Source organism: Piliocolobus tephrosceles, chromosome 1 (genome assembly GCF_002776525.5).
Source record: "Piliocolobus tephrosceles isolate RC106 chromosome 1, ASM277652v3, whole genome shotgun sequence".
In the NCBI taxonomy this organism is placed as follows: domain Eukaryota; kingdom Metazoa; phylum Chordata; class Mammalia; order Primates; family Cercopithecidae; genus Piliocolobus; species Piliocolobus tephrosceles.
The window spans coordinates 57,777,368-57,804,734 of NC_045434.1; the positions used below are offsets into that span (position 1 = coordinate 57,777,368).

Consider the following 27,367-nt stretch of genomic DNA (forward strand, 5'->3'; position numbering starts at 1 on the left):
TGGGGCCACCCATCCCTGGCAGCTCTGGTTACCTTACAAGCTACGCGATGTGGGCAGAACTTCCCAAAGCCCAGAGGGGGCTGAATCCGTCTCAGCAGGGTTACCACGTCCAGGTGTTTGATCCTCCCCCTGCAGGACACACAGACTTATGTAACTGGTACCCTCCTCTGCCGCCAGAACCTTTCTGCTCAGAGGATGGGCAAAGGGAAAGACAGCCAGGAAACAGGGGAGCATTTCCTTATTTTCCAACTGCGTTTAGGAAGTGGGAGCCCAGTTCCCTTTTAAAAGAAGAGACAATGTTAGGATTAACTGTTGTCTACGAAATGGGTACCCCAAAATAAGCTCTCTCTTTTGGGGCGTTCCCTCGGATATCGGATCTCCAGGTCTGGAATCCAACCCTCATTTTCCCCATCAGGATCTTTCTTAGGTTTTGGTCAAGTTAATAGGGCCTCTTGGGCTATATTAATAGAAGGAGAGGGTATAGATTAAAGGAGGTGGAAGCCCACTTCCAGAGACTGGTCCAGAGTTGGAAACCACATTTTCACTGGCACCATGACTCCCAGACTAGACATAAAACAGAACAACCAGGGAGGTCAGATCAAAAGACAAGCACGGCAAGAGCAGCTTGTGAGTGTTGCCTGAGAAAAATCATTTTGGAAGGTCTTCTGGCTTCCTCTTTTCTTTGATGGGGCAGGGGGGCTGTGAAAAAGAGATGAAACATTCCCCGCCTGTCTCCAGAGGGCTGAGTGAGGACTTGTGGGTGACTGGTAGAGGCAAGTAGGTTTGGCTCCTGCTGATGGAGGCACTTTAAAGCATGGTTACTATGGCATCAGACAGACCTGCGTTGAATCTTGGCACCATCTCCTACTAGCTGCATGGCCTGGGGCAATTTACTTAACCTCTCTGAACCTCAGTTTCCTCATCTGAGACTGAGACCATTGGGAGATGCCTATTTCCTATTGGGAAGGAAAGTAAGAGAGCCGTGCTCTCCAAGCTTTAAAGTGCATACGAATGTCCCGAGGCTCAGGTTCAGAGCAATGCAAGTGTCTGACTCAGTCAGTCTGGGAGGTGCCTGGGACTCTGCATTTTAATCAAGCTCAGATTCTGCTGGTCAGAGGACCACACTTTGATTTGGGGTCTAGAGTGTCTGGTGAGGTATAGAGCTTCCTACTCCTAGGAGTGTTCAGGCAGGAGCTGGATGACCATTTCTCAATAAAGTCAAGGGTGTGTCCACCCTGGGAAGCTGTAGGATTCCTTCCAACCTGGAGAGACTCTGATGCTGTGGTCTGAGACCTCGGATAAACGAAGGGGGAAGGAGAAGCCCACTCATACTGAATAAACTGGCGAGTGACTCCCTGAGAGACGCTAGGAAGGGTCTAGGATGGAGGGCCCAGCACAGAGCTTACAGACTGGACTCACTTAGCCTCCGGGTCATACTCTGCCCAGATGGCCTTGAACTCATCCAGGTGATGAGGGCCCAGGATGGACCAGTCCCGGGTGAGGTAGTCAAAATTGTCCATGATGACAGCCACAAAGAGGTTGATGACCTGCAAGAGAAGAACCAAGGAGTCCCAACACAGAAAGGCAGGTGGTACAGGGTTAGGGTGGGGGAGCTGGGAGGTGTCCACTGGCCTACAACTTCTCACTACCTGTGCTCTTGGTTCTAGCCCTTCTGAACCACCCACATGGCACACACAGCAATGCTCCGTCATGTCTCTGTGCTCTTGCACAGACAGTGCCCTCTGGCCTTGCTAAATTCCTTTTGATGAGTGCTAACCCAAACAAGAAAAAAAGTAAGAACTTTTGGCAACCTCTCTAGAGTATGAAAAAGCACCCAGGAAACAAAGCCACACTCAGGATGACCAGAACCAGGGACAACCTAACTAGAACTTCCTCTGTCCCCGAGATGAATCCCAGGAGAGGTGGAAGTTGGCCAGGAAGGGGCAAATAGGCTCCCCCATGCCTCAGTGCATCAAAGCCCTCGCCCCATCCTGCAGGCCCGCAGTGTCTCACCAGGAAGGCGCAGAGCATGTAGAAGCTGATGAAGTAGTAGTATGCAAAGTTGGTGCCACATGTGTACTCCTCCCCTGGGGCGTAGTCCGACTCTGGGTCACACAGCTTCCCATAACTGCAGGCCAGTAGGATCTCCTGCCAGGCCTCACCTGTTGCACACCTAGAGGACAGAAGAGGCTCCTGTCACCTATCTGCTCCTGCCTGGCCCCGCAGGAGGCTGGCAGCCAGGTGGGAGCAGGGTGTGGACAGATGAGCAAAATGGGGCTGTTGCCCAAAGGTAGGGAGGTCCGATCTTCATGTTCACCATGTAGCTCAGTGTGAGCTGGGCCTGTTTCCCCTCTGTGCTGCAGCCCTCACAGGGTGTTACAAGCAGGAGCTAAACTTTAGAGAAGAGGGCAAAGTCAATCTATGATTCAAGTTACTAGAGGGATGCACTGTTCTGACCAAAGCAAGGCAGGATCAGATGTCACAGAGGCCTCAAAGAGGTTAACTGACTCCACTCTCTGAGGTAACTCCACAGTTGAACCCAACTGGCTGAATTCAACTACCACCCACTCTAACTGAGTCACAAAAGTAGGCTTAGATTTCACACCTTGTGGATGTGTTGCTATCGAGTGAAGAATCTCAATGCATCCAAGGTGCATATGCATGACATGTTTGCATTTTTCCCGTAACTGCTACCACCTGCGCTGTACATAACCTCCCTCCACCTCTCCAGCTGGGAAGAAGTGTCTCCCCTAGTCACATTCAGCCAGACTGCATAACTTCCCACGCCTTTGTGTCTAATAACTGTCTCACTTCAGCCAGCTCTCTTCCTTCCTGGAGCAGGCAGTGCAGGGTGGCCTTGGATTTGGAGTTGAGGTGCAGAGCCAGGGGCGAGGTGGGAATCTCCGCCTGAACACAGTGAGGTGGCGGTCTCCTTTTCACAGGCCACAAGGGCTGCAGGCTGCTGTGACCTCATGGAGCCTTCGACAGGCTGTGCCAAGAAGGGGCCGTGGGTGTGGGTGTCCCTAGGCCTTGTCTGGTCTCAGTGGAGCATTCCACTGTGAGCATTCACCTCTCTCACCTGGCTCCTGCACACCCAGCAGGCCTGCAGCCCAGGATCCTCAGTTGCAATCCAAGCTCTAGCTCCTGTGCCCTGGCGAAGCATAGGCCCCTGCGCCCTACCTGTGGCAGCGCCCCCCGCCGCATCTGGTTCTTTGCTCTGCCTTTCCCTGCATTCCTGCTCATGCTCCGGGAGTGACAAGGGCAAATGTCCAGGAGAAGATATTTGACCCTGTCTTTTGCTTCACAGGGATGAGATGGGAGGAGAACGCAGCACTTCATTCAGTGGAGGAGTCCAGTGCAAAACAAGGCTGTGGGGCCACTTGTTCAAAAACAATGAATATCTTCAAGACAGTGACAGCAGAGCATGCAACCAAGCAGGGGACCCTTCTGAGTGTAGGGCCTGGTGTGGCTGCACAGGTCACACACCCATGAAGCCAGCCCTGGCTCCAGTGCAGATTACAACAGAGCAAAGGCTGACTGGTCAGTGGGGTGGGGGTGGGGGCGGTGGGAGACACAGTGCCTGAAGAGCAGCAGCACAGCTTGTGGGAAGGTCTGGAAGTTGTTGTTCCGGTTTATTTGGGTCCCATCCACCAAGGCGATCTTCCCAAACATCTGCAAGTCACAAAGGGCCCTGACTGTGGAACCTAGATTCAAGTATCCCCTCAGCTTATACCCCACTGCCTTCTCCTGCCTGACCCTCACTTTCGCCCCTACTTCCCCAAAATCCCTTTCATTACAGGCCACATCAGACCTGAAGCCAAAAAAATGGGATTATTTTCTAGGTCAGGTAAAGTTCTTCCCAGCAAGCCAGCGGCAAGCAGACCTGGCGAGTCAATGTGTGGGGGAAGGGCTCTCAGGGGAGGGTAGACAGAGGCCACCCAGGCCTCCAGTTGGGCCTTAGAGACACAGCCGGGCCCCTGCTGTCCACCCACATGCCCAGGTTTCTCCTGGATGGCATCCAAGCGTCTGACACTCCAGCCATCCACGATCAGGGAGGTTGCCCCTCCTTCTTTCTCACGAGCAAGGCAGGGAGGGCAGAGGGTCCAGCCCGTGTGCTGCTCAGGCTCCTCAGGGTCCACTGATGCCCCCTCTAACCTGGCCAAGATTCATGCTTTGGCCTGGGCCCGCCTGCCTCTCACCTGCATGCCGATGACAGCGTAGATGAAGAAGAGCATGACGATGAGCAGAGCCACGTAGGGTAGGGCCTGCAGGGCGGGCGGGAGCACCAGTCAGTGTCTTAGGGCTCCACTGTGTGTCTGCAGCCCTGCCCTCTGTTAGCTCCCCAGGGCTTTGCCTTGCCCCGGGCTCCCCTGGGGCCCACCCTGGGCTGAGGCAGATGTCCCTAGTGGCCTCCCCAGGTACGTGCAGTTTCCAGGGTCCCTGTTGCACCTGGAAGGACTTGATGAACGTCCACAGGAGGGTGCGCACTCCCTCTGCCCGGCTCAGCAGCTTGATCAGCCTCATGACACGGAACAGGCGGAAGAAGGCACTGGAGATGCGGGCACTCTCGTCTGGGTCCTGCGGGGCAGCAGCCCCAGAGGTCAGTCTGGGGGCAGCACCTCGGAGGGGTAAGGGGCAGGGCGGGGAGGGAGGTGCACTGTGTGTGTTAGGGAGATGTTTGCGGAAGGCTCCAGCCCCACCTCTGGCCCCTGCTGTCCACTAGTTCGGGACCATCCGTGGGCGCAGGGCTCTGGGGCTGTTCAGCTGGGAGGTAGGGAAGAGGACGTGGGGCACCAGGCAGTGTGGTGAAGCCCACACTTGGGAGCAGTGGCAGGGATTTGCCTCGGGGTGTGGCTGCACCCAGGCCCACCGCCTGCCCTCTCGGACCTCCTGCACATCTCACTATCTTCTCAAGCTGCCATGGAGTCAAGGACCCTGGTGGCCCTCCTAGAGCCCCTCCCCAGCATCCTCCCAGTGCAAAGATTTCCCAAAGCTTGGCTGCATTATTGCATAAACTCAATGTGGCTACTCCCCATCACTCCCACCCCACACGCGGCTGTTCTAAGCCAGGCAAGCCTCTAATTTTGTGCCAGCCTTAGACACACGAATTACTCTGGAAGGGGAGAGCTGTCCCTGCTCTGCTTCCTGTGTCCTCAAAGGCCTTGTGCCCAATGAACTGTCACTAAGGTCCTTTGCCAGCGGTCACAGTTCTCTCTGGACTGTGTTTCCATCTGCATAGATGATGCCAGAGAGAACCCACACTCCATCTCCCAGGGCTCTGAGGAAGCCACTATATCCATGCACACTTGACTGCAGAGCCTCTGCTCCCACCCGAGCCTAGCCTGGGTCCTCAGCGGGGCCTGCCCTGGGGAGGGAGCCCTGAGTGCTGATCCACCCCATGCAATCCACGCAGCCAGGCCCATGCATGCAAGTGGCAGGGCAGGAGCTGGTGAGCGTGCCAGGCAGGCTCGTGCAGCCTGAAATTACAACGTTCCCGCAGCCTCCACCCAGGCAATACAGTCCCCCGCTGGAGGCCAGGAAAGTCTGTGGAGAAAAGAGACGAGGGGAGGGGAAGGAGAGGAGAGAGAGGAGGAGGGACACGTGGGAGGGAGGTGAAGAGACGTGTCAGAAAGGACAGACACACAGAAGAGTTAAAGAGAAAAAGACAGAGGCAGGGGCTAAAGATCCCACATGGCTGTCAATCGGGGGTGGGGTGGGTGGGAGTGAGGACTGAAGCTCTGTGGGAACTGTGAGGCAAGAGGCAGGGATGAGAAAATAAGAAGGGGAGGGAAGGCTGGACACAGACAGGTTCCTTCTAATTTTGGAAATGCAGCTACCAGTGGCAAGGGTTTGGGTTTTTCTTATGTTTGGGTTATGTGATGCTAGGGATGTCCCTAATAAGGGCGCATTGGAAAATGCCTGCTCATTGTAAATGGATTCACATCCGTAGTGCCCTGAGGCCAGGGTCCAGGCCCCTGTGGAAGTCCCATCTCCCAAGAGCACACTCCTCCAGGGGAGTCTGAGATCCCCACAGCAGATGTTTCTCTGCCCCGGACTGGAACTGGGACCAAGGCTGCTATCTCAGTAGTCAGGCTCTTGAAGAGCAGGTGGGGAGGTGTGTGGGAGCAATTTCTTCCTATTTATTCCCTTGGGCCACGCTTCATGTGACACCCTTGTTCTGGAGCCCTGGGTCAAAAGAAGTCATTGTTTTATCTTCCAATTATCCACAGGTAGACTGATCCCTGGCATACTGGTGTTCCCATTAAACAACACTGTTTGGGGCAGATTTTCCCTGGACTACTGGTTCTCAACCCTGGATGCATGTCAGAATCACCTGAAGAACTCAAAAAATACACATATCTTTGCTGGGTCTCCACTTAGGTCAATTAAGTCAGCTTCTAGGGGATGGGGCCTGGCTTCAGAAGTTTAAATACACCCCAGGTGATTCTCATATGCAAGCAAGGATGATGACCAGTGTTCTATACCTGTGCTATCCAATATGGTAGCCACTAGTCACATTGACTATTTGAATTACAATGAAAATTGAATAAAACCAGAAATCGGTTCCTCAGTTCCTCTAGCCACCTTTCCAGTGACAAGTAGACATGTGTGGCTAGAGGCTACTCTATTGGACAGGGCAGACCATTTCTGTCCCTGCAGAAAGTTCTAACCAATGTGCTCCCCTAGCCCTTTCCCTGGTTTGTACATCAGGTATGTAAATCAACCTTCACGTGACTTTAAGCAGACACTACTGGTAAGGGACATCTGCTAAAAATCAAATAAAAACCAGTGACACCCTCCTGGCCTCTACCACCAAAGACACCGTTTTGATATATCCAGGCTTCCCCTACACAGACCTCAAATTTTAACAAGTAACTATTTTTAGTTTGGGCTGTTTATTTTGGCTGTTTAGATTTCTCTGCTCTGGCTGTGCTGGTGAGAAGTGCTGCTGTCAAACCATGGAGCCTTTTGGGATACTATTTCCCAGCAAAAACTGAATGTGGATAGAAATACACAACACACACACAGACTCACACACACACACACATGTGCACACTGGTTTTGCTCAGAGCCCACCCTGCCCCTCGCTAGCTCAGCGTCCCCAGGGGATCTGAGCAGATGGGGTTGTCTGTCACTGTTCTGTGCATGGAGAGTGAACAGGGTTCCCACCCTGGTCCTCCCTTAGCACATCAGACAGCTGGTGTGACAGCCAAGTCCCCACTCCCTGCCAGAGCTCAGCCTCAGCTGAGGGTTCCTTCCTCAGAGACTCCAGACTTTTCCTCAGCTGTTCCTCTCACCCACACCCCACCTCAGGCATCTCCAGTGCTCATCCTTCTACCCCTATCCCCAACTCACCCTAAGGTTCACCCCACAGGCCGGCACAGCCTAAGGGCTTTCTGTTGAGCAGTGGGCAGTTCAGAAGAAAGCCCTATGCATGGGTGAGCCCCTAGCTTTAGGGCCAGTCCCCTGCTGGGATCCCTCATGGCCAGATCAGCCAGCTTTCTGATATCCCACCCTGGCTCAGAAAGAAGAATGCTCATCTTTTCTCTCTTCCACTGTGTCCCTCCTAGGATGCCACTTGGGCAACTGTTTTTTGATTTTGACCTCTGACTCTCGGATAGTCTCCGCCCTCCATCGTTGCAGCAACCTTCAGCTGCAGACCCGCGGCAAGGCAGCCTCTGGAGGGTTCTGCTTCTAAGACCTTGAATGCGGACCTCTCCGGCTGGAACTGCCTCCCTGCTCCTTTCATCCCCCTCACGAGGCAGGTCCTGCTGCTGTTTCTCATTCCACTGCCAAGGCCTCATTCCCTTGGTCCAGATTCTGGGAGCCTTCCTATTAGCTCAACCTTCAAAACAGATCCAGACACAGATCCCTTCTCACGGCCTCCACAGCCAGCCCCGGCCCCCATCGCCTCTCACCTGGATCACTGTGGGAACCGCCTGACTGCTCTCACTGGCTCAGCCCTCGTGTCCCCTGCAGTTTAGCTTGTTTACAACACAGCAGCCACAGTGATTGTTTTAGAACTAAAGTCTGTTCACACTTAAACCCTCCAAAGGGCTCTTGTCTCCCTCAGAATAAAATCCAAGAACGTAACCGTGGCCTTCAAGGGCCTAGATGATCTGGCCCCTGCCTTCTCTCTCTTACCTCATCTCCACCACTCTCTCCTCTAGCTATAAGGGCCTCCTGCTCTTCCTCCAACTCAGCAAGCACCATCCTGCTGCAGGGCCTTTGCACTGGCGTCCTGTTCTGCCAACACTCTGGCCCCCGTTCTGGCATGGCTCATGTCCTTGCTTTCTTCAGGTCACTGCTACAGTATCATATGGACACCATCCTTCCATTCTCTTCCACTCTAAGCCCCTATTTCCCTTTATGTTTCTGTATAATACTATGTATTTGTCATACCTGTCGTATTAGGGATTGATTTATTTATTGCCAGTTTGTTCCACAATTTTGTTCACTGCAATATCTCAGCAGCAAGAACCTAGCCTGGCACACGGGAGGTGCTCAGTACATATTTGAGAAATAAATGAGCGAGTCTTCTAACTGGGTCTCTTAATTTTAGTCATTCTGACTTCCTGCCGCTCACCTCCAGGTTAGCTTTTTAGAAACAGAGCTCTAAGGGCTCAGCATGGTGGCTCACACCTGTAATCCCAGCACTTTGGGAGGCTGAGGCAGGTGGATCACTTGAGCCCAGGAATTGGAGACCAGCCTGGACAACATGGCGAGACCCCATCTGTATATTCCAAAAACATATTTTAAAAAAAGGAGTAGGACTCTAGTCCTCCCACTGCCCTGTTTAAAACCTTTAGTGACTTCCAACTGCCTGCTCCATAAAGCTGAAGCCTCCTCTCACCGCTTAGCTCTCCAGCCTTGCCCTCTCTGTTCTCCTGTCTGCATGTTCTTATGCTTCCGATAAACTGGACCACTCAGCATGCCCTGAACCTTCTTTGCATATCCTGCTCTGTGCCTCTCCTACAATAGCCCTGCCTGAGGTGCTTGCTCTCCTCTCCAGCTCCAGTCACCACCTCCCTTTCCTTCAGGCAGATGGCACCACCTCCATGAAGCCTTCTCTGACCACCCCACTCAGAGACGACTTTCCTTTCCATTACAGCTCTTGCCTTTGATAGTGTAGTAGGTACACCCATTGTGTCTCCCTGGTATCTGAGTTATCTCTCTGCCCAGCAGGATGATAGTCCCTTGAGGGGAGAAGCCACGACTTGTCATTCCATCTTTTTAACCCCTGGGGTTCCATGTTGCACACACAGTGGGCACCCCACAAATATCTGTGGACTGAACACATGCTCTTGGACCCAGCCTAGTGATGGCTCTGCCTGCCTGATACTCACGTCGATCTCGCTGAGGATGACATCAATGATGCTGCCAATGACAATCAGGAAGTCAAACACATTCCAGGGGTCTCCAAAGTAACCCTGGGAGGGAAAAGGATGGAAGAGCGAGGGGGTGAGCTTTGGGAGAAAGGAACTCTGGCTGCTAGCAGAGGACAGTGTCCCACTCGAGTTAATGTGGAGCTGCGGGTCAGGTCAAGGTGGGGTGCCTGTGACTCCACCTCCCACTGGTGCTCCAGTGGGCTCCCCCACGCCAACCCTCCTCTACCCTTTGCTCTTTATTTCCCCTCCTCCAGAGCAGAAAGCAGTGGAGGGGGGGAGGGGAGAATCGTTGGGAACTCAGGATTTGGGGTCCTGGTCCATATAGAGATATCTTTCATCCCCTGAACCCCACTGAACATCCTGTCTGGGGCTTGACAGTGCAGAACTGACAGGGCTGTGCTGGGAACCATGGGAATGGACTTGAGAATCATAGAGACAAGGCAAGATTTTCCCCCAGCCCTGGGCCTGTTCTTCAGAAACTTCAGGGCAGGCGAGAATGTAAGAGAAGCTCAAAGGAAGAGGCACCCAGAGTCTTTCTGTCATCGGTCAATTCTGGCTGCACGAAGATTTGCCTGCCCTGTGTCTGAAGGTGGAAGTGGGCAAAGGGGTGAGCAAGTTGGGAGCAAAAGTGCTGGGCAAAGGGGCCCTGATAGGATGAGGGATGAGGTGGATGTTCCACTGGGAGGCCCCCCCGCCCAGCAGCAGCTTCTTAACTGGCCCTGCAGCCCCCACACTTACCCTGGCCTTGAAGGCCATGAGCTTGAGGATCATCTCCAGGGTGAAGATGATAGTGAAGGCCACATTGAGGATGTCTGAAATGTGGTTCATCTGCTCTGACTGGTTGTAGTGCTGTGGAGGGGACACAGGAGCAGTGGGTCGGGGGGCCAGGTTTGCCCACCCTGTAGACTGCATTCCCAGAGCCCCTGCCTATTCCTGGGCAGGCCCCAACCCTTTCTTGGGCCCCCTGCTCACCTTGTTTTAGCTCAGAAAACTAGAAGCTGCTTTAGCAATCCCCTGAGTTCCACCAAATTTTACGAACATCCTCCCCCACCCCACCACCACAAAAGAGGTAACACAGGAGGGGAGGGGGCTCCAATTCCAAGTCCTGTCGAGTGCGTTCATTTACATGCAGGGCTGCAAGGCCAGAGCTCGTTTACATATCTGATCTGGGAGGTCCAGGATGGGAGGTTGTCCAGACAGGGCTCTGTGACAGGTTCTGTTTAGTCATTTGGGTACAGGACTAGGAAGGAAGACCCCTGGGTTCCACAGTCCGTGTTATCACTGGCTACTAGTGGGAAACCGAGAGCTCACCAAGCTTCCTGTGTCTGCACACCACCCCCAGTGATGGTGAGGCATGATGGTGAGGCCCCTGTCACCCACCACTATGACCCTCCTTAAATCTACTTCCTTGTAAGTTTTCCCAGGGATCTCTGACCCTTTTATTAGAAAGTGGATGAAATTCTACCTCTTCCACAAAATCTTCCAGGTAGTTTGGGAGCATCCGATGACTGCCTCCACCCTGCCCTGCCTTGGCAGGACTGCCCAATTCTGCTGCCTGACTCAGCCCCAAACACAAGCCAGTGCTGATGATCCTCTGCTACCTCGGCCTCCTGGCTCAGTGATTGTCTTTCCATATCATCATGACCTAGCAGTGTGTGTTCTTTTTTTTTTTTTTCGAGGCAGAGTCTCGCTCTGTCGCCCAGGCTGGAGTGCAGTGGCACGATCTCGACTCACTGCAAGCTCTGCCTCCTGGGTTCACGCCATTCTCCTGCCTCAGCCTCCTGAGTAGCTGGGACTACAGGCGCCCGCCACCACGCCTGGCTAATTTTTTTGTATTTTTAGTAGAGATGGGATTTCACCATGTTGGCCAGGATGGTCTCGATCTCCTGATCTCGTGATCTGCCCACCTCGGCCTTCCAAAGTGCTGGGATTACAGGCGTGAGCCACCGTGCCCAGCCTGCAGTGTGTGTTCTTATCATTGGGTGTGTCTCGGGCTTTTACGAGCAGGAAGCCTAGCTGCACCATCCTATTTATACAGGGCTTAAGGAATCAGATGCTTAACCAAGGCTTGATAACGATGCTGCTAATTACGATATTGTCTATAAAGGGTGCTCAGCTCCCAAGAGAGACACCTGTTTTGCAAATACTAAATCCATTTTCCTTGGGACCAGAGCCAAGATTCCAGCCAACTCAACCATCCAGATTTGCAACAGCAGAAGAAAAACAGAGAAAGCACTTTCTACTTCCCACACTTTCTCCTCCTTCTGTGATAGCTATCTCCTATTTGCAGAATTACCATACTATTTTTATGCTCGAATTACCTCCTTAATAAGCCATAAGTGCCTGGTGTCAAGGCCTGAGTACAGTTATCTTCTGTATTCCATGTAGCGCCTCAGCACACAGTACACAGGAAATGTCTGCTGGGGGGAATCTGGGCTATCCTGCCCTACTCACCCTGACCTACCCAAGGCCCAGGTCTCAGTCTGATCAGACATCTGTCTCCTGGGGAGCCCTTACCTGCATGCCAAGGCAGATGGTGTTGAGCATGATGAGGGCAAACATCAGGTATTCAAAGTAGGAGGAGGTGACAACGTACCACACCTGGTACTGGCATGGGTTTTTGGGAATGTAGCACCTCAGTGGGCGGGCCTTCAGGGCATACTGTACACATTGGCGCTGCAACACACACAACAGGACAGGTCAGCACCAAGAGGCCCCTCCCACCCTCTCCACACCCACATCCATGGGCTTGACGGGCAAGTCAGGAGCAGCTGTGGCCAGGGGCTGTGGCTGAGGACTCTGCACTGTTTAGGGGAAGAATCCTGCTGGGCTCTTGGGTTCCCCTTGAGTTATCACAGCCCATTCCCATGGGTGCTCTAGACTAGCCTGGGGGTCTGAAGGGCTTCCTTTCTCTGAGCATCATGAGGTTCCATGAGAAGACCCACTCTAGCAACTTGTATTGCTTCAGGTTGGAGATAGGGTAGGGTGCATGGAGGCCAGGGCTTGGCATCAAATGCGGTTCTGGGGTCAGCCTTAGGCCTCTCTTCCCTGGTTGGACCTAGGGCTCGGGCCAGCAGGATGCCTGCTGGAGCTCTGCCCTTCACCTCTGGCAGGTGGCCCAGGCACCTGGTTCTTGTCCAGCTCACAGTTCTTGTACTCAGTCTCGCCCTGCTCCTGGAAGGTGACAATGACGAAGCCCACGAAGATGTTCATCATGAAGAAAGCAATGAGGATGATGTAGATGATGAAGAAGATGGCCATCTCCACACGGTTGTTGTAGATGGGACCCACGTCCTCCTTATTGGAGTCTATGGCCTTGTACAGCAGCCTGGGGGTGGGCAAAGAAGAGAGGACAGGCTGGGCAGGGTGACAAGGCAGAGAGTCAGGCTGGGAAGGATGGGCCTTATCCCACTGGCTGTGGAGAGCCAAGGGAACCTTCTCAACAGTCAAGTTATGGGACAGGAGTTAGGACGGGGCCAGGAAAGACCAGACCCAATCCTGGAATGGCCCTGCCTTTCCAGAGGTTGCCCCATCTATCCCTAGTCAATCAGTATTAACAATCTGCCCTGTGGGCAGAGAAGCATACACCTATGGGGGACTGAGTACATTTTGTCAGAGCGCCCTGGTCAGGCCTACTTTGGAGTGACCAGTCAACATACCATCAAACCATCAGAGAGTTGGTGGGTTTGTTGGGCACCTGCCACAGATAGCAGTAGCACCATGGGGGCTGCAGAAGGGCAGGCTGGCTGCCTGGTCCTACCTGACCATGCCCATGAGGGACCTAGGCCCCAGCCCCCACTCACTGAGGCCATCCCTCGAAGGTGGAGACCGTGAAGAGGGACATCATGGCTGAGAGCACATTGTCGAAGTGGAAGTCGCTGTGTACCCACTCACGGCGACGCAGCTCTATCTGCGTGGGGTCCCCGTCCTTGTACACGTAGTAGTAGCCCCTGTGGCAGTGAGGCCCAGTCACTCCACAGGACACGGCTGGGCTGCCTTGCCCCACCCACATCCTCTGGGCCCTGGGTGGGGGGTGTGCAGGAGAAGTGAAGGTCTGGATCTGGGACCTGAGGGGACATCGCTGGGCAAGCCCGAGGAAAGGGGCCTCTGTGAGCATCCCTCCTAGGCCTAAAGGCTGAGCTTCCCCAGTTTCCAGCTTGCAGGGCCATCATCCACCAACACACAATCCCCTGCCCCGTGATCGTCCCACAGTGCTCCCTGCCCTGTGACCATCCTGCCGTGCTCCCTGCCCCGTGACTGTCCCACAGTGCTCCCTGCCCTGTGACCATCCCGCCGTGCTCTCTGCCCCGTGTACCTGCACTCCTCCTCTGTCATCTTGGACAAGTCGGTGCACCTGAAGAACTTCCCCTGCAGCCAGGAGAAGGAGGGAGGGAGGGAGGGAGGGAGGCATGTTGTCATGGAAACAGGATAGAAAAGTGGGCACTAGGAGTGAACAATAGAAGGGGGCAGGGAAGGCAAGCATCTGGAAAAAGGATCTCTTCCTTTCAGAGGTGTGAACTCGCCCTTGGGGCAGGGCCCCAGAGCAGTCTCCTTTCTTCACCATCATTCATTCCCACAGCTGGCCCAGGGCTTTCCCACCTAGCCTAGATGCTGCCAAGACTGAGAAGGCAGTGCCTCAGAGGGGCATTTACTGAGTACCCCAATGGGCTGAGGGGATGTACATGAGTGCAGCTCTGCCCCTGCCCCTCCATCGGGGAGCTGAGCCTCTGAGCCCCTCACCTCCCCTACTGCTGCAGGAGGCCTTCTGTGGTCTCCCATTATGGAACAAGGAGGAGGGGCTGCCCACCTCCCACCTCCATCCTCCTGCCAGTGGGGCGGGAGCCGCAGAGTTGGAGCCCAGCTGGGCTCTGATGACTCAACTTGTCTCAGAGTCAAGCGGGGTCCCATGTCCTAGCCCAAGGCCTGGGTAGGGGGCTCTGTGCTCCTCTGCACTGACTTTGGCCAGAGCAGTTGCTCCTTTTATCTGTGTCACAGATTGAACTCCTGAACAACATGTTTGAATGAAAGTAGTGGATAGCTAGGTCTTTTTTTTTTTAAGCTCACTCTGTCACTTAGGCAAGAGTGCGGTGGTATGATCTCGGCTCACTGCAATCTCCGCCTCCCCGATTCAAGCAATTCTCCTGCTTCAGCCTGCTGAGTACCTGGGGTTACAGGTATGTGCCATCATGCCCAGCTAATTTTTGTATTTTTAGTGAGAAGGGGTTTCACCATGTTGGCCAGGCTGGTTTTGAACCCCCAACCTCAAGTGATCTGCCCACCTTGGCTTCCCAAAGTGTTGGGATTACAGGCATGAGCCACCATGCCCAGCAGGGTGGCTAGGTCTTAAGGAGGCTAAATCAGGCTTGAGATCCACGGATTCTGGTGCAGTTCCTTCAAAGACTCAGATAGGGAAACTGCCTCGGCCAAGGATACAGCACTAGCTAAAGACACAGCTGGACCTTGCCCCCCACTGCCCCTGCCACACAGGTCTGTGCTGTTCCTACTACATGCCCTTTTTATAGTTGCTGGAGCAGAGGGTGAAGGTGAGGTGGGTGGTACTGGGGGGTAAGCAGGGAGTAGATAGAGCTGCCACTGGGCAGAGTCTGGGCACTTAACACCAAATGTCCAATTTACTATGGAAAGCAAAGCTCGACTCTCTACTATAATGTGGAATGCACGTGGCAAGCTTCCACGGAGTCAACTGCAACATCAAATGCCAATTGGCAGTGTTATGCTTCTAGGACTTCCTGGAAGGCAGGAGCTGGGGGTCTTTTAATGATAGACTAAAGCATGGCGAGAGTTAGGTGTTGACAGGCAATTGCTCTTGCTTGTCTGGAAGGGACATGGAAGCCAAAGGGAGGGCAGCGGCTCATTCATTCCTTCAGGGAGTGTGTTTGGTGGGCCTCGTCTGCACCAGCCCCTGGGCAGGGAGCCAGACGAAGGGATGAGGCAGACACAGACTCTGCCCTCAGGGGATTCTGGGGACCCAAGCCTGGCAGAGGAAGGGGCTGGGGGGCAGGAGGTGGACAGCCCTCAGCTGGGCCAGGGGGAGAAGGCCACATGCAGCTGGCAGAGTGGACAGACATGATAAACACTCCCATCCCTCCCATCCCTCCAGGACAGGGACCAACAAGACCTGTTACCCCCGAAGGTCCTCTGGGAGCTTCACGCTGCTGTTTCTCTCAAAGCCTATTCCCTGCCCTCCAGGAGGATTTGGCTTGTAAGGCCCTCAGCTCTAGCAGAGGCCCTGGCTCATGTATGGAAAACATGCTCCGTACATGTTTGTTGAATGAATGAATGATTGCAAGATGATGCCATTGCCTGTCTAAGACTGACTGAGGTCATGTAATCATGACTTTGAAAGATTGTGCTTTGGTGGTAGGAGGAGCAGCTGGGTCACGCAGGAAGTGTCAAACGTGTTGGTGTATACTCAGAAATCAATTTCTCTGTCCTGCAAATGATCTGAGGGCCAGAGACATCTGGAAATCAGGGTTCTGCGGGAGGGACATCTTTGTAGGGCTGATTCCTAGAGAGGAACTGAACAGCTGTATTCTCCTAAGAAAGTGAGAAAAGAATAAGGTTGGCTCCAGATGTGAGATGATGAACTCTCAGCCTTAGGAGCTCCCGGTAGATGTGGATGATGCCAGACATACCAGCAAGGAAGATGGGCTGCCGCAGCCCAGCTGCACTGACGGAGGCGGAGTGTGGGTCTGGGATAGGGCGTATGCTTGGCACAGACAGGCCTGGCAGGATGGGAGGAAGCGGGCAAGGGTGGGAAGGGAGAGGAATGGCTGCAGGACTCTGGGAGGAGGGGCCTCCCTCCCCAAGGAGAAGCCATGCAGGGGCAGGGAGAGAGCAGATACAATGGCACCATGGCAGTGGTGGTCAGCAGAACCACAGAGGCCTGGAATGGATGTCACTGAGGAAACCGGATCTGGATTTGCCATATATTAGCCTCAAAACTCTGTGCATTCAATTGAAGCAAATTCACTTTGAGTCTCAACGTGTTGTGTTGCTCGTGTATTTAATTTTTTGAAGAGCTTAAGATAGTTGCTGTCAGGTTTTCATTTTAGCTTATTGATCTCTTAAAGTTATCGACCATCATTGAAAGATGGCTGCCTCTTAAAAGTTTGATTTAGGAGAGTTGTATTTATAGACTGAAGTTTCGTAGTCATATTTAGAAGATGGACATCAAACTAACCGTTTTCTTGTTTTGTTTGATAGAATTCTAAGTGCATGACAATAGCTTTAAGAGATGGTGCTTGAATTGTATTTTAATTTCAACTCAATAGACACACGACCCTCTGCTACCATTTCAGTAGTGTTAGAAGCCCATTGACTGTTTCTGAGATTATCATCGGGCTGCTTTTGTGGAACTCAAGGTGCTATTTAAATGTAATGATGTCTTACTGGTTTTCTGCAGACTTACGTGTTTGGTGTGGTGAAGACCTATTTTTCAAAATAAAATATTCTCGTATGAAAAACTGCATTCAAAGACATCTGTTTTCACAATTTGGGGCTCCTTTTGCTTGAGAGTGGGCACCACGGCTGGGAGTGGGAGCGGGAGCTGCTTGCGCAGGCAGGGCCTCACCTTGAAGAGCTGGACGCCGATGCAGGCAAACATGAACTGTAGGAGGGTAGTGACCAGCACGATGTTCCCGATGGTGCTGATGGCCACGAACATGCACTGCACCACGTGCTGGGGAGAGAGGGGCCAATGGGGGCTGGGGGTGCCCTCACTGTAACCCCGCTAGCCCAGCTGAGGAAACCTCAGGAGTGCAAGACTTGCTGCCTCCTGATGAGTTGGAGGCGGGGAGAGGCTGGTGGGGAAGCATGGCTACCCCAGCCTCATCCTCACCCGTATCTGGCCAGGCAGATGGGACAGGAGTCCCAGCCATGGCTGGGCTGAAGTTTCTGGAGTCAGGAGGCCCCTGTAATCCCTCCCATCCCTCTCCAGGGCTCATGCCCAGGCCCTCTCTCACCTTCAACCCCTTGGCTCTGTTGATGGCTCTGAGTGGTCGGAGCACCCTCAGAACCCTCAGGATCTTCACCACGGAGATGGCGCTGGACCTGGAGGGGCGGCAATGGTGCGGGGGCTGAGGGCAGCCTGCTCCAGCCAGCCCCGTCTGCAGTGGAGCCTCTAGTCATATCCCGCCCTCCACACCAGCTGCCTTTCTGCCTGAAAACCCTCCCACCTTCCCCGTCCCTTTCCTCCAGTTGTGAGAGTGTGCCCTACTCCAGGGCACAGCCACCCCTGCTGTCTGGACGGTGTTCTCATGGGTGTGTCATGAAGCAGAATAGAGCCTTCTCCTGTGGGTGGCTAGAGGCTCCGTCCCTCCCATCAGACAGTGAGCACCCTGAAGGCAGGGGTTGTGCTCCCCGCAGGGTGGGGGAGGGAGGGACCACTTCCTCCTCTCTGCATCCCCTGCCAGTCTCCAGAACAGAGTGCTGCCCACTTCGCTGGTGGCAACTCACACTCCAGCTGGTGACAACCCACAGGACCCCTGCCCCCATCAGAGGCCCTGAGAGACCCTCCTCTTGTGGCAGGGGCCCACCAACGTGGGTGGGCCTCCCATTACAAAGCCCTGGCACAGAGTAGAGGGTGGTCAGTGCCCAGGGCTGGTCCTTGACGCTGCTCACTCAAGTCCCATGGAGATGAGGGACACGGCCACCACCAGCAGGTCCAGCATGTTGAAGTAATTGCGGCAGAAGGAACCTTTGTGCAGGAAGGCTCCATAGGTCGTCATCTGGGGAGACAGAGGCAGCAGCCTGGGTGGAGGAGCTTGGGGAACGGGCCTGTCTCCCACAGACAAGGGCTTCTCGCCTCTGCTCAGGAGAGCACTTACTGAGGCAATAATCTTCCAGAAATCTCTATATTTCACTCAACTCCTTGCAGTGGCCTAAATGCATTTCCTACCTCTGCTCACAGTGTTGAAGCTTGGGGACTTCCCATGGGCAGCTGGGCCAGAAGTCTCTGTCTTCACATGCCATAGGGAACCCTGGGTTGAACCCTCTCCTTTCCCATGGGGCCACAGAGTGGGAGGCCCTGGCCCCACTGTCTCCTTTGTGACATAAAATTTCTCCTCCTTCCTGGAAAGCTTTTTGGGCAATCCCTTCTGCCCTGTGGCTTGCTGAATCAGGCTGAACAAGCCCTCCAAGACTTCAGGGGTCCTGGGCCCTCTCTCCTCCCTCTCCACCTCCTTCCCAGCACCTGCCTTCTTGCTCCCCTCTCAGTTTCTTTGATATATTCTCTAATTATCTCCCAGACCTTTGCACAAATGCATTATGCCCTTAAAATCAAACAGGGCTGAAACCTTTCCCAGCATTCAAGGACCTATATGATTTTGTCTTAATTTGCCTTCTCAGACTTAGCACCCAGGCCTCCCTGTACGTGCAATATATCCCAGCCCAAAGGGGCCACTTTGTCCACTCTGGCAATGTCTCCAAATCTTCTTATAATGCACTTGCTACCGTCTGTCCTAGGCTGCTCTAGCTATCTCGACCCAGTGAAGGCCTGTCCAACTTCAGGGTCTGGCTCTCATGCCCCAAACTCCACAAACTTCTTGATCTCGAGGAAGCCACCATCTCCCTCTATTCAATTCCTTCAATAGTAGAGGCCCTGAAATAAGGTACTGTCCTGATTTCACACCACAGCCTGCTCTGAACCTATTCCTGGGGCTCTGCTAGCCTCTCCTCTCTTACTTTGAGAATGTACACACTAGGGCTACTGAGTTTCAGTCACAGACGGGTCCTCCCTCTGCCCCCAGAGCCCACCACCCCCAGGATGGCTGCAACTCCGTGCATCTGTGTTGCGAATGGGTGAGCAGTGATATGCTGTGGGTAAGGTGTGGAAAAGGCATGATAGGGCAGAGCTGCCAGGAATCCAGTTCAGGGCAGTGGTCACTTCTCTGGGGACTCTTGAAGGAAAAGGCCTTTCCAGTTGCTGGTAACAGAGGTGTAGGGACAACAAATCACACAGCACCCCAGCTCTGTTCATTTTTTTTTTTTTTTTTTTTTGAGATGGAGTCTCTCTCGTCACCCAGGCTGGAGTACAGTGGCACGATCTCAGCTCACTGCAACCTCCACCTCCTGGGGTTCGAGTGATTCTCCTGCCTCAGCCTCCCGAGTAGTTGGGATTACAGGTGCTCACCACCATGCCTGGCTAATTTTTGTACTTTTAGTAGAGACGGGGTTTCGCCATGTTGGCCAGGTGGGTCTCAAACTCTTGACCTCAGGTGATCCGCCCACCTTGGCCTCCCAAAGGGCTGGGATTACAGGCGTGAGTCACTGCGCCTGGCCACCAGGTCTGCTCTTAAGCTAACCGTATGGAAGAAAAATGCCGGAGTTTGGCCCGGGCGCGGTGGCTCATGCCTGTAATCCCAGCCCTTTGGGAGGCTGAGGCGGGCAAATCACAAGGTCAGGATATCAAGACTGTCCTGGCCAACGTGGTGAAACCCTGTCTCTGCTAAAAATACAAAAAATTAGCTGGGTGTAGTGGCATGCGCCTGTAGTCCCAGCTACTTGAGAGGCTGAGGCAGGAGAATCGCTTGAACCCAGGAGGCGGAGGTTACAGTGAGCTGAGATAGCGCCACTGCACTCCAGCCTGGTGACAGAGCGAGACTACGCCTAAAAAGAAAAATGCCTGAGGCTTCAAGACATGGGCTGTACTCTGTGGATAGGGGAGCCACAGGCTGGCTGGGCTTCACTCTCCAGCCCACCACCCAGACACCTGTGGGTCTGCCCTGTGTGCTGGGTCCTGTGAGTCTTTCCTGCCACTCTCCACCTCTTTTCCACTTCTCTCCAGCCCCCGAGTTCAGTGTGTGTAAGCTGGAACCACATCAGGGAAACTCCCTCCCCAGGGCTGCCCCATAGCCTCACTCACCTTGAGGACAATCTCCACAGTGAAGACAGCGGTGAACCCGATGTCAAAGTGTTTAAGGATCTGGGGACAGGGCAGGGAAGGGAGCAGCCAGTGAAAGGAGGAAGGGGCAAAAGTATCATCATCAGCAGCAACATCAAAGCAGGCAGTCAGAGCCAGTCTGTGCCCCAGCCTGTGCCGTTGAGAAGGAGTGGAGTGGGCAGTCCTAGCCCTGAGAAATTGAACTCTAAGAAACTCTGATGCCTGTCGCCACATAGAGGATACAGCTGAACCCTGGGCACCAGGCTGAGGCTGGAGGGGGCAGGGGTGCTGAGCAGCAGAGAGGGTGAGGCCCATCACCTGATTTCTCATGGAATCAGCCCGGATGGGGTCTTCCGCAGCCAGTGCAGCGCTGCTGAGCAGGATGAAGAGCAGGATGAAGTTGGTGAACCAGGTGGCATTGACGATGCGGTGACACAGGACACGGATCCTGGTGGGGCAAGGTAGGGAGGGCAGGGGAGCTGTGAGCTGCTGGAGGCTCTGGCTTCGTCAGCCTCCATCCTGCGGAGGGACATGGGATACACCTCCTGCTCCTCCCCGGCCAGTAGAGAAGTGCAGCCCTGTACCTGCGGGGTCCTCTGGCTGGACACACAGGGGGCCCTGACCCCTCATTCTGTTTCTAAAGCCTTAGTTCTACCTCCCAGCCAAGCCCCTCCCACCACCTGCCCCTTCCTGCAATTATGTCACCACCCTGAGGTTTCCCATCAGATGAAAATGGGACAGGTTGGTCTCTAGCCATGAGGCAGACAGATGAAACTCCACAGAGACTATGACCTGTGTGTAGTTTAAAGGTGTAAAATTATGAAGCCCATAAAAACTATAGCTTCCCTTGCTCTCTCCCGCTTGTCCTGTCTAAAGCTATTCTCTCAGAAAGGAATCAATAAACAGGTCCCTCTTAGGTGTAAATAATTGATAAGGTTTAAAGCATTACTTTTCCCAGATATACTAGCATTTAAACAGGGCACAAGATCTTAAGCTAAAACACTGAGTTTCTCATAGTATAACTGTAGGCATGGAGAGTCAGATGGCGGTTTTACCAGGGCAGGGAAGCAGATGAGAGCCTCATCAATCACCCCCACAGCAGCCAAGGGGCACCTACTTATTGGTGGGGCTGAAAATAAAGAAGGAACTGGCTTCTGGAATGGGCACGGCCTTCTCTTTCAGCTGCAGCTCAGCCAGGGGGCGTGGTCGGGGGCTCAGTGGGATCTCGGGCTCATCTTCCTCATCGTCCCCTGTGGGGAGAAACGGAGGAATTAGGGGTGTCTTCCTATGCTTTGCTATGCCCGTGGCTTCTGTGCTCAGAGCCCTCCTAGGAGCCCCTGCAGCTGGTAAGCAAGGTGGTACCGGGCTGACTTGGGACCCTAGGGCTTTGGCAGAGTCCAGCCTGGGCATCTCCTTTTCTTCACAGTGAGCAGATTTGAGCTGTCAAGGATAGGTAAGGGAGGCTCACAACCTTCCAGAAGTGGGGCTAGGAGCAAGCCCAAATAACTTTGTGGCTGCATCTTGTGTCTCAAGGCTCAGTCCACACCGCCTCAAATATCCATAGGCTGGGGGATGGAGTGGGAAACCGTGCTTCAGGAGAGGAGACTTGGGTCCTAGTTCCGGCTTTGCGTCTAACTTGCTGTGCAGTGCTGGGAAGGTCTGTGCCCTTCGTCAGCATCAGCTTTCCATTTGTGAAACCGACAAGGGGCAGGAGGGTTGTTGAAATAAAAGGACTCTGTGATCCTCTCCTGGGCTAGGATTTTTAAAATAGTAACTTCACAGAGAAGCTTCCAGCATGGAAAAAAGCAATCAGAATTTCTTGAGCTTCACCCAGTCCCCAGGACCACACCAGGTACAGGGGATGGGAGCAGGGGATAGAGGAAGAGACAGACATTCCAAGCACATTCACTGGGTCTCATGACCTCATGAGGAAGTTGGGTACCTGAAATCCTCAGCTCCCAGGGTGGGAGAATCCTGTGATCAGATGCTGGGGGCACTACGAAGCTGGGGTTTCTATTGGTTCCCTCCCCTGACAGCTACCTCCTCCCTACCCCTATTGGCCCCTGGCAGAGGCCTTGAGGGAAGCCAAGAGCTACTGGATTCTACTGTCTCCATCATGGCCACCTGTAGGGGTTCTCAAATCCACCAAGTCACATTCCAATTTTTCTGTTCCCCCGAGAAGTTAAAACTCTTGTTTCTCAGAATGAGTGGCCTAACTTGACAGTTCCTGTCTTGCCCAGCCTGCCACAGACCCCAGAGACACATTTCATGCTTAATCGAAGAGACCGTTAATTCTTAGTGTATTTGTATCCTTCCCCCATCTTCTTACTTCCTCTGCCTATGCCCAGTTTGTTAATTTCGTTGCACATATCTTTTGCTGTAAGCCATTTCAAACTAACTTTTAGAAAGAAGCAGGATATAAACACATTCAGCCCCCTTGGTAAGACTCTCTTCCTGCTGCCCAGCCCACACCTCCTCTACCCCTCCCTTCCTCATTTCTTTGCAGCCCCTTCCCTTTCCCTGACCTCAGATTTCCTGTCAGCCACTATCTTACCTGCACACCAGTCACTCCCATCTAATAGGTGGTAACTGTTAGATGAAACAACTCAAAATGAGTTATTCTAAAACACAAATATTCATTGCTGGTGGATATTTGAAGAAATTTCATTAGTCTTACTTCTACCAGCTCCGTTCTCCCCATACTTCACTTTGCAAACTTCTTTCATGCATTCATTCATTAATTCAATTTATTGAGGCCTCCTCTGAGCCAAACACTGTGCCGTGTGGAACACAAAAGTCCCCCTGGAGCTTAGAGTCACCGGAGCAAACAGATGTTAATCAGCTGATTCCATAAGTAGACATAAAAGTAGCTGATCAGCTGATGGGATAAGTAGACCTAAAATTGCCCCACTGACCTGGTGCTCCAAAGGACCCAGGACTCAGAGAGTTCTTGGACCCCAGGGCTCTGCCAGGTGGCCTGGTAAGATTAATCCAGCCTGGTTCTGCTTGTCCTCTTCTTGGTCCAGATAAACGGAATTTCTGCAGCAGTCACTGGTTATTTGCATTTATGAGATGTTTGTGGTTTATCCACGGTTGTTTCTTATCCATGGTCTCCGTACCCCACCATTGTCTCCTCCTCTTGAACTTACCCACATTGCCTGTCATGGTTCTATTCATCCCTGTATCCTTCCGGCCCCCAGTCCTACTGGACACTGGATAGTGAGTAATCTGCCTCATTACTACATAGATAGGTGTGTCCTCATGTATGATCCATTCTGCATGACTGGCAGGGAAGACTTGTATACCCACACACTCAATAAATACTTGCTGAGTTACATGAAAATAAAATGTATGGGTTTTTCTGTTGTGTGCATTGTTGGGAGAGACAAGCTGGCAGATGGCTTATTTGCACAGAAGGGACGTCTCTGGTGTTCTGATCTCCACAAGGAGGGGTCCAGGTAGGGACACACAAGAGACTGCCCACAGGGAGAATTCAGGACCGGCACACCCCTACTTTATCCCAGCACCCTGCTCCAGTCCAGTCTCCAGCATCCTCACCTGGGAAGTCAGCTGAGGGATAGGGATCCTTCACCTCATTGACATTAGATTCAAACTCATCAATTTTCAGCTGTAGGAAGGAACACAATGACTATAACAATGAAAAAGAAGTTGCGGTTTCCCCTCAGTGAGCATATACTGGAGAGCCTATTAGCGTTCAGCTCACTTAATCATCCCTACAGGCTAAGGGACAGGGAATATTATGATCACCCCCATTGTACAAATGAGAGGCCAGGCCCAGCAAAGCCAGACAATTTGCACAAGCTCCCATGGGGCAAGGCCTGAGCTGGCCCTAGCCTATCTGACTGTATCTTCACACACCCACTGCTTGGTTCTCCAGAAGAGAGTTGAACTTCCCAGGCCAGGACCTCCAGCCCCTCTGGGCCTGGTTCCCTGACTTTTTGAACTCCAGTTCCTCAGTTTTCAGGAATGGTGAGCAGAGCCAGATGGGAACAAGCAGGATGGGGCTAGCAATGGTGGAAGCCAGTCTGGGCCACTCAGTGGAACAGTGGGTGTCAAGGAGAGGAGGTAACTCCTTGGTCTGGAGTGGGAAGCTGCTATGCTGGAGAAGTCTGGCTCCCAGATTGGGAGGTCTGTGCTTCTCAGTGCAGGAGTCCCTGGAGATGGATTCATTGGCTCTCCCTCCAGTCAGACACAGGGAAATGCCCTCACCTGGCTGATAACTCCCCTACCTCCCCAACCTATCCCACCTGTACTCTGTGCTATGAGGGGAACCATGGGACTGGAAGAGCCCCCAGCCTGCCTCTAACATCCCCACGAGGTGCTCACCTTGGCAGTGGTGGGGATGCCTTCACCCTTGGGTTTCTGCTCCAGCTTCTTGGCCATTGTGGACTTCTCCTCCTCTGACTTGTCTGGGAGACCCCTGAGTTAGAAAACCCAAAGTGGAAGCCAAATCAGAAAGTTCTCAGGGGTCTGCTGAGCCTGACAACACCCTCAGGAGGATTCCACACCAAGAGCTGGGATCTGTAGGAGGAGTGGCATCGGCCCCCAGATGGGAAGTGCAGTGGGCTCAGGCACATCCTTTCTCTATGGTGAGTGGGCCCGACACACAGCATGGGCCCATGGCTACCTGTGGCTCACTGGTCAGCCATGTTTAATGTTGGTTGATAGTGAATGGGTGGAATGTGGCTTTGTACTGAGTTTATACAAGATTCACAGAATGGAAACATGCTTTGCCCAAGATGGCTCCAACTCTTTAGAAATGTCTGAACTCCATTGCTAGTCCCTCTTTTTCCATCTTGCCTCCACAGGAACGGGTGTCCCATTCCTGTAGGCATGGGCATTGGAAGAAGCAGGACTCTGTCTAGAACCTAGGTACTCAAAGCATAATCCTCCAACCAGCAGCATGGGCACCACCTGGAAGCCTGTTTGATGTGGAACTCCGACCCTGCCCTATCTGATTTGGACCAGCTGAAACAGAATCAGCATTTCAACAAGATTCCTAGGTGATTTTTTTGCAGTTAGAATTTGAGAAACACTGTCTAGAACACCAGTGTGCTTCTACTCCCAGAGGAGGGTCCCAGGCTACAAAGAATTCACTGACAAAGTCACAGATGGAGAGAATTATGAAGAACCTGAGAAGCCAATGGCCACTTCACAGAAGAGAGGATGCCTGAGACTCAGCAAAGGGCAACACCTCTCTCCCAGAAGCATGGCGACTCAGTAACAGGGTTGGGAAGGGAATTCCCAGGATCCCTCCCCAGGGGAGCCCTGCTCAACTGGCCGGGCTCTGAGGCTCTGGCATTCTGCATCCTGAGGCCTGTCTGTGCAGAAGGCCAACATGTCTCTGTTCCTGTCCACAGGGAAGGACCTCGGCCATCTCCATGCGCAGGTTGTAGAAGTTTGCCCAGTGAGGTGGGTGCTACCATGTCAGGGACCCTGATCATTTGTTCAGGGCTGGAAGGCCATGGCCACGGCTGAGCACTCCAGCTCCCTTCCTGCTAAGGAAGCACTCACTTGGACATCTTCCTGCGTTTTCTTTCCTCAGCCTTGGCTTTCTGGGCAGAAGTCAGGCTCTCCGCCTCGGCCAGGTTGTCCACGGCAATGGCCAGGAAGACATTGAGCAGGATGTCTGAGTGGGTTTAGCTAAGGAGCCTTCGGTTGTAGGTGGAAGGGAGCCTGCGGCAGGAGTCCTGCCTGCCTGCATGTGGGCAGCACCTAACCCTACTCCCAGAGCTATCCATGGGAAGGTGTGTGTCCAGGGACAATAGTGGAAGGCCCTCAGGGAGGCCTGCCTGCGCAGATTACCCAGGAAGGAGCCTGAATCCACTGTGGCCTTGACTCCCATCCGTTTCCTGTCCAGACTGGTCCCAGCTCCCACACTGAGCTGCGTGGAGAGCCAGTGAGGCAAAACAAGTGAGACCCATGCGAGGCACGCATGAGTCGGGGAACAACGGTGCCCTTCCTCCCCACTCCCCACAGTATCACATTCCATGGTGCAGGCACCAGGATGCCTCAGGCACTGCCAGTATCTCTCCAGTCCCATCTACCTCACCCTCATATCTGCTCCTCTCATCTCTCAGCCTGTCTTGGCTCCATCTTTCTGGTCCCAGCGCTCAGGCTGATCATCCCAGCCACAGGGTCCTGGTGGCTCCCTGCCTGCCTCCGAAACTTTGGAGCAGGCTGTCCCACCATCTTCATGCTCTTCAGCAAAGCTCTGTCCTTCCTCCCCACTGCTGTAGGCTCACTGACCTTGCTGGGCTTTTAATTCCTCCCAGCTGTAGCCAAACACCCCTGTGAGTCTCTAATCTTTTGGCAGAAAGAATTATTCTACAGCTATACCTGCATTTGTTATGTCCTACTCCCCTACCCCATGGGCCTGGGAGCTCCCCTCCAGCCAGAGGGCCTAGCTACCTAGGAACTGGACACCCTTGACCCTCATTTTAAGCCCTTTCCCCCACCCCCTCCCTAAGCTCTTTTCTGCAGCCTGCTCCTAAGGGGATACAGTTGCCACAGACAAAAAGGATGATGAAGTAAATGCACACAAGCATGCCGGGGTAGGACGGCCCACCGTAGGCCATGATCCCATTGTACATCATCGAAGTCCAGTCTTCACCTGTCAGGACCTGTGTGGAGGGAAGAACGAGGGCTCGGGAACACAGGGGGCCTGAGAGTCTTCTGTTGGGACTACATAGACTGAAGGTCTCCTCCAACTCTGTGGTTCTCTCAGACCTTCTCTCTTTTCATTCCACAGTCCAGGTGGCCAGCCCCTGCTCTCCCCAAAACCCTTATTCCAGCTGGGTGCGGTGGCTCACGCCTGTAACTTATCACTCTGGGAGGCCAAGGTGGGTGGATCATTTGAGGTCAGGAGTTCGAGACCAGCTTAGCCAACATGGTGAGACCCCATTGCTATTAAAAATGCAAAAATTAGCCAGGCATGGTGGTGGACACCTGTAATCCCAGCTATTTGGGAGGCTGAGATAGGAGAATCGCTTGAACCCAGGAGGTGGAGGTTGCAGTGAGCTGAGACTGTGCCACTGCACTCCAGTCGGGGTGATAG

The 27,367-nt window shown here is 53.4% G+C and overlaps 1 protein-coding gene across 1 annotated transcript in view; it reads right to left on the reverse strand.

The window, feature by feature from the left end:
* CACNA1S (calcium voltage-gated channel subunit alpha1 S) overlaps nucleotides 1–27,367 on the reverse strand; it is a 73,737-nt gene that overhangs the window by 9,159 nt on the left and 37,211 nt on the right. The window contains exons 13-35 of the mRNA XM_023224710.1: nucleotides 26,813–26,933; nucleotides 25,825–25,939; nucleotides 24,637–24,730; nucleotides 23,848–23,917; nucleotides 21,407–21,539; nucleotides 20,608–20,737; nucleotides 20,272–20,331; nucleotides 18,030–18,136; nucleotides 17,372–17,459; nucleotides 16,981–17,088; nucleotides 13,705–13,757; nucleotides 13,193–13,339; nucleotides 12,516–12,717; nucleotides 11,907–12,065; nucleotides 10,128–10,238; nucleotides 9,348–9,431; nucleotides 5,488–5,544; nucleotides 4,450–4,578; nucleotides 4,200–4,265; nucleotides 3,581–3,672; nucleotides 2,014–2,173; nucleotides 1,420–1,547; nucleotides 33–129 (exon numbers count right to left, since the gene is read on the reverse strand). Of these exons, the coding sequence (XP_023080478.1) occupies nucleotides 33–129; nucleotides 1,420–1,547; nucleotides 2,014–2,173; nucleotides 3,581–3,672; nucleotides 4,200–4,265; nucleotides 4,450–4,578; nucleotides 5,488–5,544; nucleotides 9,348–9,431; nucleotides 10,128–10,238; nucleotides 11,907–12,065; nucleotides 12,516–12,717; nucleotides 13,193–13,339; nucleotides 13,705–13,757; nucleotides 16,981–17,088; nucleotides 17,372–17,459; nucleotides 18,030–18,136; nucleotides 20,272–20,331; nucleotides 20,608–20,737; nucleotides 21,407–21,539; nucleotides 23,848–23,917; nucleotides 24,637–24,730; nucleotides 25,825–25,939; nucleotides 26,813–26,933 (2,511 nt within the window). The remainder of the gene's footprint in view (nucleotides 1–32; nucleotides 130–1,419; nucleotides 1,548–2,013; nucleotides 2,174–3,580; nucleotides 3,673–4,199; nucleotides 4,266–4,449; nucleotides 4,579–5,487; nucleotides 5,545–9,347; nucleotides 9,432–10,127; nucleotides 10,239–11,906; nucleotides 12,066–12,515; nucleotides 12,718–13,192; nucleotides 13,340–13,704; nucleotides 13,758–16,980; nucleotides 17,089–17,371; nucleotides 17,460–18,029; nucleotides 18,137–20,271; nucleotides 20,332–20,607; nucleotides 20,738–21,406; nucleotides 21,540–23,847; nucleotides 23,918–24,636; nucleotides 24,731–25,824; nucleotides 25,940–26,812; nucleotides 26,934–27,367) is intronic.